General features: G+C 57.7%; 2 protein-coding genes across 4 annotated transcripts; one reads left to right on the top strand and one right to left on the bottom strand.

The window, feature by feature from the left end:
* Positions 1-2117: 2117 nt before the first annotated feature.
* On the bottom strand, positions 2118-8446 carry SLITRK3 (SLIT and NTRK like family member 3). 3 transcript variants are annotated; one of them, XM_039389114.1, is made up of 2 exons: positions 8311-8446; positions 2118-5076 (listed from the first exon to the last, which is right to left on the bottom strand). In XM_039389114.1, exon 2 carries the CDS (start codon positions 5056-5058, stop codon positions 2206-2208), a length of 2853 nt encoding a protein of 950 aa, XP_039245048.1. In that variant the 5' UTR covers positions 5059-5076; positions 8311-8446; the 3' UTR covers positions 2118-2205. The 3 variants fall into 3 exon arrangements, with proteins under 3 accessions (XP_039245048.1, XP_039245047.1, XP_027580497.1); XM_039389113.1 differs by lacking the exon at positions 8311-8446 and adding an exon at positions 6015-6855; XM_027724696.2 differs by lacking the exon at positions 8311-8446 and adding an exon at positions 6707-6855.
* LOC113989805 lies at positions 5220-9635 on the top strand. Its single transcript, XM_039389112.1, has 4 exons — positions 5220-5494; positions 7031-7123; positions 7524-7964; positions 9240-9635. Exons 1-4 carry the CDS (start codon positions 5220-5222, stop codon positions 9421-9423), a joined length of 993 nt encoding a protein of 330 aa, XP_039245046.1. The 3' UTR covers positions 9424-9635.
* The last annotated feature ends 680 nt before the right edge of the window (positions 9636-10315 follow it).

Raw genomic sequence — 10315 nt, 5'->3', positions numbered from 1 at the left:
CAGCGGGAGGAGGGCGGATGGTCGGGAGAGTGACCTTGGGGCGGGGAGGTGACAAATCCCGGTCCCCTCAGGACAGCGGCAGGAGCGCTCCGGGCAGCACCTTTGGAGCTCAGCGGGCGAATAACCTCCACACACCTGGATACATCACCCTGACCGCTGCTCAGACAAATTATATCTATGGATAGATTGGGGATTTCTGTATAAAAATCGCTATTTGAAGAACTTCGGGGCGGCGCAGGCCGTGCTCCGCCCCGGTATAAGGCGCCCGGGGGTACATTCAGCGGGGCGGGCGGGGGGCAGGAGAGGGGTCGGGAGCGGGTCCGGACCGGGAGCGGGGTCGGGATGCAGGAGCGGCTCCAGAGGCGGCTCCAGGAGCGGGTCCGTGCGCGCTCCCGCCCCAGCGCTGGAGCGCCGGTGCCACCTGGCGGCCGCGCGGGGCCGCGCACCGCGCCCGTCCCGGGGCCGGCGGGGACACAACACCGGCGGGGACACGGTGGGGACAACGCGGACAACACACCAACGGGGACAAGATACCAACCGGGACCTGCCCCCCGGGGGCAGGGAAATCCGATCGTCTTTGGTCTCGCTCCGCTTGCGGCGGGAGCGGGGAGAGGTGCCTTTCCAGATCGCATCGCCCCATCCCAAACTGGAAATGTGGTTTAATTCACCCCCTCTCCTGCGCATTTTGACTGCTCACCCCGCACGGACTGCGGCTGCGAGCGCCGGGGGCACCCCAGCGAAGCCTCGGTGCCTCCAGCAGGCCGGGAGCCAGAGCTCCGGCGGGATGCGCTCTCAATTTTCCCGGTATTTTTAACTATCAGCAGAGCACAGCAGGGATACAGATCGCAAATCGGATTTGTGACAGTCTCGGGTGGTATCTTGGCAAGAGACGCTGTACAGGGGTTTTTTTTTCTCTGTTAACATCACAGTGCATCGAACTGTTATTAATAAAATAGCGTTCAAGGTTATGGGAGGGAAGGAAATCTCCGTGGGGAAGCTGAAGTTTCAGGTTCAAGCTTTGTATTCCTATATATATATATATATTTGGGGTTGTATATATATATATATATATATATATGCATTGTTTTTCAAAACGTTTTATTAGGAAAGCTATACCAGACGCATCACTGTACAATGATTAAACATTACCTTTACAATTTATATTCACTTGAAATTACAGAATAAATATATGCACATTGTTGTACCTTTGTGTGTGTGTTTGTGTGCGTGTATGTGTGCATGAGAGAAAACATTAAAAGTGCTTCCTACAAAGCTGTTAGTGAGAGGTGCCCAGTAGCTTCTTCTTTTTTTTCCCTTTTTCTGTATATTTGCATGTTGCTTTTATTAGGAAAGTGCGGATGTCCTCCAAAAAACCATGGCGTCATGATGAAGTGTCACTGAGCATCCCCTAGGTGTGTGCGCCACGTGGTGACATCCTTTGGGCTGCTCGGCTCCGGGGAGGGGGGGTTTCCCCCAGCCCACGGGATTCCCCCCGCGGCCCCCGGGCCCCGCTGCCGCCCTGCGCCGGGGGGCCGGGCTGGCGGGGGGTGCGGGGAGGGTGAGGGTGAGTGTGCGTGCGAGGGAGGGAGAGAGACAAGAGTGAGACATTCGAGCAAGACCCTCCCCTCCCTTCCCTCTTGCAGTTTCCAGGCATGCAGCAAACTGCGCTCGTTTGCTTCTTTGCATTTTTTTTTCTTTTAAATAAATGTACAGAATCTGTGCCATGATGGGCAAGAAGAAAGCAAGCCACAAAATGCCATCTTCCCTCCCCCTCCCCTCCAAGGGAAAATACCAAGGAAGTTTACTCTCAACGGAGAAAAAAAAAGTAAAAAAAAAAAAAAAGCCAACAAACAAAACAAACGACAAGAATAAAGAAAATAAAAGAAAAAGGATAAAGGAAAAGAAAAAAGAGAGAGAGACACACACATAGAATTTACTTAATCAGGATCAATACAAAGATCCCCCATAATAATAATATAATAATAATAATAATATACCTTTATGACATGGCACAGTCAAAGTCTCAGTTTCAGTATAAAAAATAATGATTGATTAACATCTGCTGGCAAAAGTCTGCGAAGGCACTTCGTCGATTACTGATCTGAGAAGGGCCCTGCCCCGCAGCGCGCACATCTGGCGGGGCAGAGCGCACAGCTGTATCCTCTGCCCGCGGGCGGCGGGGCCGGGCGGGCGGCGGGGCGGCGGTCAGAACCGGTACGTGGTCTTCTCCAGGACTTCGAGGTAATCCGGCTTGGTTTGGAGTTTGGCCCTTAACTCGAGGTATTCGCTTGTGGGGGTTTGGTGGTCCGGGAAGCCCTTGCCGGCCGCGAAGAGGAGCGTCTCCTTCAGCCTGGCGTCCTGCTGCAGGTCCGGGTATTGCATGCCGGGGGGGTGGACGTGCAGTTCCTTCAGCTTGGGCACGGTGCCGTACAGGCAGTCCACGAAGCCCACGGCGCAGGGCGGCGGGCGGTCGCGGTCCCGCGGGGCTCCCCCCGCCGCCGCCGCCGCCGCCCCGAGCGCGCCCGCCGCCAGCCCTCCGCCCGCGGGGTGCTGGGGGTGCACGGCCACGATGGTGTTGAGCTGCGAGCTGGACACGGCCAGGCTCCACTCCTGCTCCTTCTCCAGCAAGGTGCGGTAGCAGCTGCCGGGCTCCGGTGCGGCGGCGGGGGCGGCGGGGTGGGCGAAGCCGCGCTCGCCGCCGCCCCGCAGCAGCTCGGCCGCCTCCCCTCCACCTCCACCTCCACCGCCGCCGCCGCCCGCCGCCTCCTCCTCCTCCCGCGGCTTGTAGATGGGGTTGTTGCACATCTGGGTCACCGGGTGCGGGATGTAGTCGTAGACGTGGCCCGCCGGGGGCGCCTTCTCCGGGGACCGCTCGCCGGTGCCCCCCCCCCCGCCGCCGCCGCCGCCGCCGCCGCCGCCGCCACCCTCGGGAAAGAGCCTCGGGCAGCGCAGCGGCACCGCGCCCAGGTCCGCCGCCTCCGCCCGCGGGCCGCGGAACGGCAGCTTCCTCCGGCGGCGCCGCAGCACGAAGGCGAAGAGCCCGGCGGCCACCAGCACGGCGGAGAAGAAGAGGACGAGCAGGCTGAGGATGAGCACGGACAGCGGCACGGCGGCGGCGGCCGCGGCCGGGGGCAGCTCGTAGGCGGCCGCGCCGGTGGCCGCGGGCGGCGGAGGGGCGGCGGGGGGCGAGGCGGCGGCGGCGGCGGGGCGCAGGGCGGCGGGGCACAGTGCGGCCAGCTCCAGGGAGCGCAGGTCGCGGCGGGCCAGCGGCTCGGGGCTGGCGCACAGCACCTCGCCCACCACGCTGACCGAGCTGAGCGCCTCCAGCCACTGCTTGAGCGGCACCAGCTCGCAGGTGCAGTCCCAGGGGTTGAGCTTCAGGTCGATCTGCACGATGGCGTGCAGGTGCTCCAGCACCCCGGCCACCGGCAGCGCCAGGAAGTGGTTGTTGCGCAGGTTGAGGCGCGCCAGGGAGGTGCCGGCGAAGGCGTCGGTGGGCAGCGTGCGGAGCAGGTTGTCGTTGAGGAAGAGGAGCTTCAGGTTGGGCATGAGGCTGAAGGCCGCCGGCTGGATTTCCCTGATCAGGTTGTACTCGAAGTACAGGTAATGCAAACTCTGCAGGCCCCGGAACATGCCCGGGGTGAGCCGCTCGATGTCGTTCCCGTTCAGGTACAGGCTCTTGAGGTTGGGCAGGTTGATGAACGCCCCATCCTGCACGTAGGAGATCCGGTTGTTCCCCAGGTGTAAGAGATCCAAGGAGGAAAAATTCCAGAAATCGGAGCGGTAGATTTTCTGGATCAAATTCCCGCTCAGGTACAACTTCTTGGCGTTCAAGGGCCTGGGCAGGAGCTCGGAGATGTTGTGGAACCCTCGCTCCTTGCAGTTGACCGTCAGGCCCAGGTCGTTGATGTGCAAACTACAAGAGCAGCCGGTGGGGCAGATGATGGGGATGGGGGGTCGGGTCTGGTAAGCAGCCACGGGGGGTTGGTTGGGCCCGGGGTACAGGCCGCGGGGGGTCGGGGGAGGCCGGGGCGCCCTGGGCTGCTTGGTGGGCTTGGGCTGCTTGTTGGACGTTTTGTACTCAACAGAGGAGGCGGTGAAATGGAAGGAGGACAGCATGGAGGAAGGCTTCGTGGGCCACGCGTTCTCCTTGCTGGACGACAGCTGAGGGATGCCCAGGCTGGCTTCCACCTCGGAGTCGGACAGCATGGGACACAGCTTGCTTCTCTTGATCTCCCTCAGGTCCTTCCCGTGGAAGTGGAAGGGGGTCTCGCAGGTGATGTCCCCCACCAGAGCAGTGTAGGGGATGCGCTCCAACCAGCTCTTCAGCTGCACGATCTCACACGTACAGTTCCACGGGTTCTCCTCCAGCTGGATCTCCATCAGGCTCCTGCCAATATGGTCCAACATCCCGCGGTACGAAAGGACTTTTAGCCGGTTCCCGCGCAAGTCCAAGTGGGTTAAGGACACAGACTTAAATAAATTGGTGGGAAGCATGGGGATGAGATTGTCATTTAGGATAAGGACCCTCAATTTACTTAGGTTTCGAAATGCCCCGCTTTCAATCCGTTTAATGACATTGTAATCTGCCTGCAGATATTCCAGACTTTCCAAACCCAGGAAAGTGTCGTTCCTGAAAATGTCCAATTTGTTTTCGTGCAAATACAACCTCTTCAGAACTCGGAGCCCATTAAAAGCCCCTGTCTGAATGTCCTGCAGTGCATTGTTCCCAAGGTTAATAGACACAGCATTGTTCAAGTGAAGAAAACTGTTGGTGTACAATTTCCTCATGGAATTCCTCTGCAGATAAAGTTTAAAAGGTCTCGACCACGACTCTGTTATCTGACTAATATTTATAAATCCTTTGTTGTCACAATGTATGTGGAAAAGGCTCTCCTTCACTTCACAGTAACATGGATCAAAGCAGGGCTCATCCAGTTCCTCCGAGTCCTCTATCAAGGGGATAGGTGTAGTCCATGCTAGAGCAATTGTGCTTAGAAGAATTATCCACAACATCCTTCCTTTATGAAGTGTCTCTGCCGTGGAAGGTTTCATCATTTGTTGGTGTTTACAGAACTGCAACGGGAAGAAAAATGCAGATTTCAGTACTTCTGCCCCGCTCCTTTTATTTAAGCCCCTACCTACCAGACTCGTGTTAGGCTCTTGGAAAGTTCAGCAATTGTTGGGCAGACGTTCACAACCAACTCCAGGGGTGTGGGATGGGCGAGCCTTGCCCTGATTTATACTTAAGAGATGGTAGACGGTTCCATCACGCGATAGCAGCCTCCCTTCTCCCCCTCCCCGTGGTAAATGCCACCTATAAAGGGGACGGCACATGCAGCCCCACACAGCAACACGAGCACACACAGGATGGACGTGTTGCATCTCTACATGATTTCCACCGTAGGACCAGCGTTTGGAACTCCACAGATCTCACACTCGGGTGCTTTGTAGCCATCACAGCCCGCATTGTCTACGGGGGGGGGAAACACCAGTGGGCAGATTTCTCCGGTGTCGCACTCCATCCTTCATCCATGCAAACTCCCAAAGTTATTGAGCCTCAACCCTCGAACCCCTCTCCCTCCCGGCTCAGTATATTCCACACATAAGTTCAGAGGAGTGTGCAGGGTTTGCTGATGTCCCTGGCAGAGCGGATCCCCTCAGAAATCCCCACAGTATCTTTACCGGAGTAAATGGTTAACAGCCCTGATTCGAAAGGGAAGCTTCCCCTCGCAAATGCGCCGGTGAATTAATGCAACTGGTATATTATCAGATAAATACACACCACATATTAGTCATTTTAGCTGATTAAAGCGTTTAGAGATGATTAATCTTTCTAAAGCACATGCCCATGCGATCAGCAGATCTAAAGGGAAGTGACAGCTAAAGAGGCACCTAGGATTGAAACGCTCAGCCTGCCTTGGATTAGGGCATTTTGTGCCCCCAGGACCAAGCAGGAGACCCGGTTAAAAAGCTGAAAGTGGAAGGAAAAAAAAAAATACCTTGACACTTACCAGCCGATAAATTTGCTATCCTACTATATACGTTCCCGAATGAAGACACCATTCTTCTCCAATCAGATGAAAATAATGCTGCACTAATGAGATGCAGCTCCTTCAACATATGGTTTCACCCTTCCTTTCACCAGATATTTTAAATGTATGGGCACAGAGGAACGCTAAGGATGGTAATAATAACGGTGGTGATGCAGCCTTCCTTGAATCCCTGAAATGCCCATTAGAATCATTCGGAGCGATCGTTGCTTTTAGTCTTAATCTCTCAATAGAAAAGGTCCTTTTTGCCTTCCTCGTGCAAGAACTAGAAAAATTTGCCCCCCATCCACAAACTTAAGAGCAGAAAGATGCATTTAGGGGAGAGAAATGCCAGAGGAACAGAAATCCTTAGGATCAACTTGCAAATGAAACCCTCCCCTGTGGGAAAGAGGAGATGGTTGAAAGCACGAAAAGAGAAATACCCTCTGCAATTAAAACCAGCATCTAATTGGGGAGAAGGGAGAGAGATGAGAGCTATATTGCAGTATCAGTCTCTCTGTCTCCTTTGCAAAATATTAAGTTCTTTCTCTTCTGCAAGGGCTGTAATAAAAATAAAAAAATAAATAAAGAGGATTATTATATCTTCTTTTTGGAAGAGGGGGGTGTCTTTGACCCTAGGCGGAAACAAAAGGATCCAGAAAGGTTGTACTTACCGGTTTGCAGGAGAGATTTTAGCACATCGTTACAATAGAAAAAAAGCAAAAGAGGGAAAGGGGGGGAAAAAAAAGCTCGAGTTTAAAGATTGCTGGTTTCTCTCTGCCTCTCCCTCTCTGTGGCTCTCTCTCCCTCTCTCTCTACTCCTGCTGAAGCTGAGGCAAAAGGAAAAAAAAAAAAAGGCAGGAAAAAAAAAAAAAAAGAAGCAAGCCTGAAACGTGCTGGGAATGCAATGAGCCCCTCAATGATCTTCTTTAGGATGCAGAGCTGCTGTTTGGCACACTCAATGGAGGAGGGAGGAGAGGGGCTGCTGCAGGCTCCAGCGCCGCCGCCGCCGCCTTCTCCGGGCAGCGGCAGCGCGGAGCGGGAGGCTGGGGCGCGGCGGAGCGCGGGCTGCGCTCCCTCCCCGTGTGCGGGTGTGTGTGTGCGGTGTGTGCGGGGCGGGGGTGTGTGTGTGTGTGCGTGTGGTGCTGTTGTTGCCCTGGATCAGGCTTTTCCACGTCATGAAAATGAGCTTCAAGAAGGGGAACAAATGAAGGGGGCGCGCTTGGCTCCAGGTCGGGGGCGCGCATTTGGGAAGCCCTGACTATACAGTTTTTTTGGGTGGGTTTTTTTTTTTTTTTCCTTGCCTTTTGTTTTTTTTTTTCTTTTTTTTTTTAAAGAGAGAAGGAGGGGGCTGGTGGTTGGCGGAGAGGAAGGGAAGTGGGAAACGAGCAGATGGGGGAGGGAAAAGCCTAAGAAGAATCAGAGAGGGAAAAGACGCTGGGATGGGGCAGAATTTTCACTCCCCCCCTTCCTAAAAAAAAAAAAATACAGGAGGAAAAAAGGAAAAAAAAAAAAGCCTAAGTCTGGAGGAAATCAAAGCTGCTCTGACTACGAGTGCCAGCGGAGGGCTGCGGCGGGGAGCAGCCCGGGGATCTCGGTCCGGCCGCCCCGCTCTCCCCGCCGCCAGCTCATCCTCCTCTCGGTCCTGCTGCCTTTCCTTCCGTCCAGGGGCCGCTCCCGCCCCGCAGCCTCGCCACGATCCAGCCGCTTCCCGCAAAGCCAAACCCCTCGGGGGAGAGACCCGGCACCTCCCGCATCCTCCCGCCCGGCGCGGGGTGTGCACGGGGGCGGAGGGGCCGCGCCCGCGGAGGACGGAGCGGTGCCCGCCCGGCCCGGGAGCCGCCGGCAGGTAACGGGGCTGCGCGGGGGGCGCAGGGTCCGCGCAGGGGGCGCAGCGGAGCTTTGCGCGGGTTCTCCCGCGGGTCAAAGTTGGTGGGTGAGATGCGCCTTGAGGCGGGTGGGAGTCGCGGACGGGGGGCTGCGGGTCCCCCCTGGGTCGCACCCAGGCGGGAGGGAAGGGCTGCGGGCAGGGCAGGAGGCGACCCCCGCGGTGCTCCGCGCGTCCCCGCTGTCCGCACCCGCGCACACCCCTGCGCACCCCTGCACACGCGCACGCATCCCCGCCCATCCCCGCACACACATCTGCGCTCATCTCCGCGCGCAGCGGGAGCCGCGGAACTCCCGGGGCATCCCGCACCCCTCGCCATTCCCGGCTGCCGCCTTGAACCCGAGTTCCCCTCCCGCCCCCCGGGGGGACCCGGCCGGGAGGAGACTTAACTGGAACCGCGGCTCGGTAGCAAAAAGTTGAGGGGCAAAGCTGCTGGTGCGGGCGGGAGGTCCCGGGGGACCCGCGGGGTCCCGCCGCCCCGGGGCCGCTCTGCGCGGGCAGGGGCGCAGCGTCCGCGCCCGCGGACGCGAACCATTTTCCCCCGGCTCCCGAGCTCTCCTGCACCGGTGCAATATGGATGCACCGCTCCCTCCTAATTAAATTGCTGCATCATTCATTTTCTGACGCGGGAGCGACATGGGGGACCGGCAGGCGCCGTGCGCTGACACCCCCCTTTAGGGATGGGGGGGGAAGGCGGAGAGGAAGGGCGAGAGGGGAAATCACAACAGTTTGTTCTTTTAACAAGATCGCACAGCGGCTTTGGCAGCACCTCAGAAAAACGACCTCTGGGCGCTCCCCGCCGCACCTCGCTGTGTTTGGGGGGCAGACCCCCTTCCCCGTGGGTGCTGGTCGCTGGGGAGGGCTGGAGTATAGGACGGGGAGCCCCGACCTTGCAACTTTCCCAAATGCCACCGAATATCGCTCCTTATCCTTGCCAGGGCTCCTGCCGTCGGGTTGTGCGAAGGGGCTGGAAGAGGGGAGGGAGAGGGGGGCTGGGAAAGGGGGGATGCCCCTGGAATGCAGATCAGCGAGCGCTGCGGGGCTCCGCGGGGAGGGCGGACATCCCGCCGGGTCCTCCGCCCGCAGGCAGGGCCGGCCCCGGGCCCACGGACATCCCTGTGCCGCCTCTGCCCTCGCCCCCGGCCGGCTGTGACTCGGGGCAGCCCCGCGGGATGCCCCGGCGGAGGAGGGGGATCGCTCCGCACCTCGCCCTCCATCCTTTCCGTCCCCGCAGTTTTCCAGCGGGGTGAGAAGTCTCCGCTGGCCGCAGAGGCGGCTATCACAGGGTTTGTCCAGGCCGTGTCCTCTTGTCCCCGCAGCCAGGAGACAGAAGTCACCGCGGGCCATGCCCTGCATCTCCCTCCAGCCACAGCAGCTCACGGCCCTTCTGTCGCTGCTCCACACACCCTGCTGAGAACAGGACCGGTGCGAGTGAGATTGGCAGGAGCTCCAGAGAAGGCTACAGCTGATGTAACCAAGACTAGGACGTCACTCGGTTATTAATGATAATTATTATTATTGGCAAGCGAGCTATTTCCTTGCAAAACCCCATCCTGGAGCTGTGGAGTCGGCAGATATGCATCTCAGCAGGACGGGAGCTGGCAGGTGCCCTTCAGCTGCCTCTTCCCAGCCTCAGTCGTCATGACTGAAATGCACCTTTCCTCCCTGACAGCCTTGTGAAAATAAAGGAGAGAGACACAACTTAGAAAAGGATACTTGAGCAGTCACTGTACTTTTCTGAACTATCCTCACAGCATTCCCTTTCCACTGGGGGCGAACGTTCCCCCCACTGCAGTCCTTGCACAGCAGGCATTCAATGCTCCAGTTAGCCTGCAGTGTGAACCAGCCCCTTCCCTCTCCAACAGAAGTGGCAATGGTGGAGAGAAAGAGGGAGTTTTCTTCCAAAGCTTGCTCTGCCTGTCCAGAAAGAAATATGCCAAGCTTTAATAGTCTCTGTGTCTCCAGCAATCTACAGCAAGGGTAAAAGCAATAAATAGTGCAAGGGCAAGGGAAACTCTCTTGTAATTATTATAGATGGGAGCTGCTTCCCAGCTCTCTCGGTTTTCTTAGAGCTAGGGAATGGTTTAGAGGTTCTGGATCCGAGTGTGGAAAGGGTTTATACACAGCCAGTGCCTCGATTCCAGCTGCATTCCTGCCTAAAAGCCCCGGCAAACCCAGCTCCCACTGGGCACTCACCCCCAGCTCCCTGGGGAAGGGAATCGCCTCCAGCTGCCTATTACTGGGGCAGGAGAACATGTGGGAACCCAAGTGTGGGAGGGGGAGCAGGGCCGGGATGTGATTAATCCGTGACGCAAAACCCACATGCACTGGGCTGGGAGAGCTGCCAGCCCGTGCTCCGGGGAGAGATGCCTCCTGTGCCCCTGCCGGGGTGCAG

The sequence above is a fragment of the Pipra filicauda genome, unplaced genomic scaffold (assembly GCF_003945595.2).
Source record: "Pipra filicauda isolate LSUMZ 115617 unplaced genomic scaffold, ASM394559v2 scaffold708_size209920_pilon, whole genome shotgun sequence".
Lineage (NCBI taxonomy): Eukaryota > Metazoa > Chordata > Aves > Passeriformes > Pipridae > Pipra > Pipra filicauda.
This window is presented reverse-complemented; position numbering and strand designations above follow the sequence as displayed.

Excerpts from the sequence above, each read along its gene's own strand:
- SLITRK3 (XM_039389114.1), bottom strand. The coding sequence starts at position 5,058 with ATGATGAAACCTTCCACGGCAGAGACACTTCATAAAGGAAGGATGTTG.
- LOC113989805 (XM_039389112.1), top strand. The coding sequence starts at position 5,220 with ATGGGCGAGCCTTGCCCTGATTTATACTTAAGAGATGGTAGACGGTTC. Across the intron at positions 5,495-7,030 it reads TACGGGGGGGGGAAACACCA|CGCCGCCGCCGCCGCCTTCT; the intron begins GTGGGCAGATTT and ends TGCAGGCTCCAG. Across the intron at positions 7,124-7,523 it reads CGCTCCCTCCCCGTGTGCGG|GAGGAAAAAAGGAAAAAAAA; the intron begins GTGTGTGTGTGC and ends AAAAAAATACAG.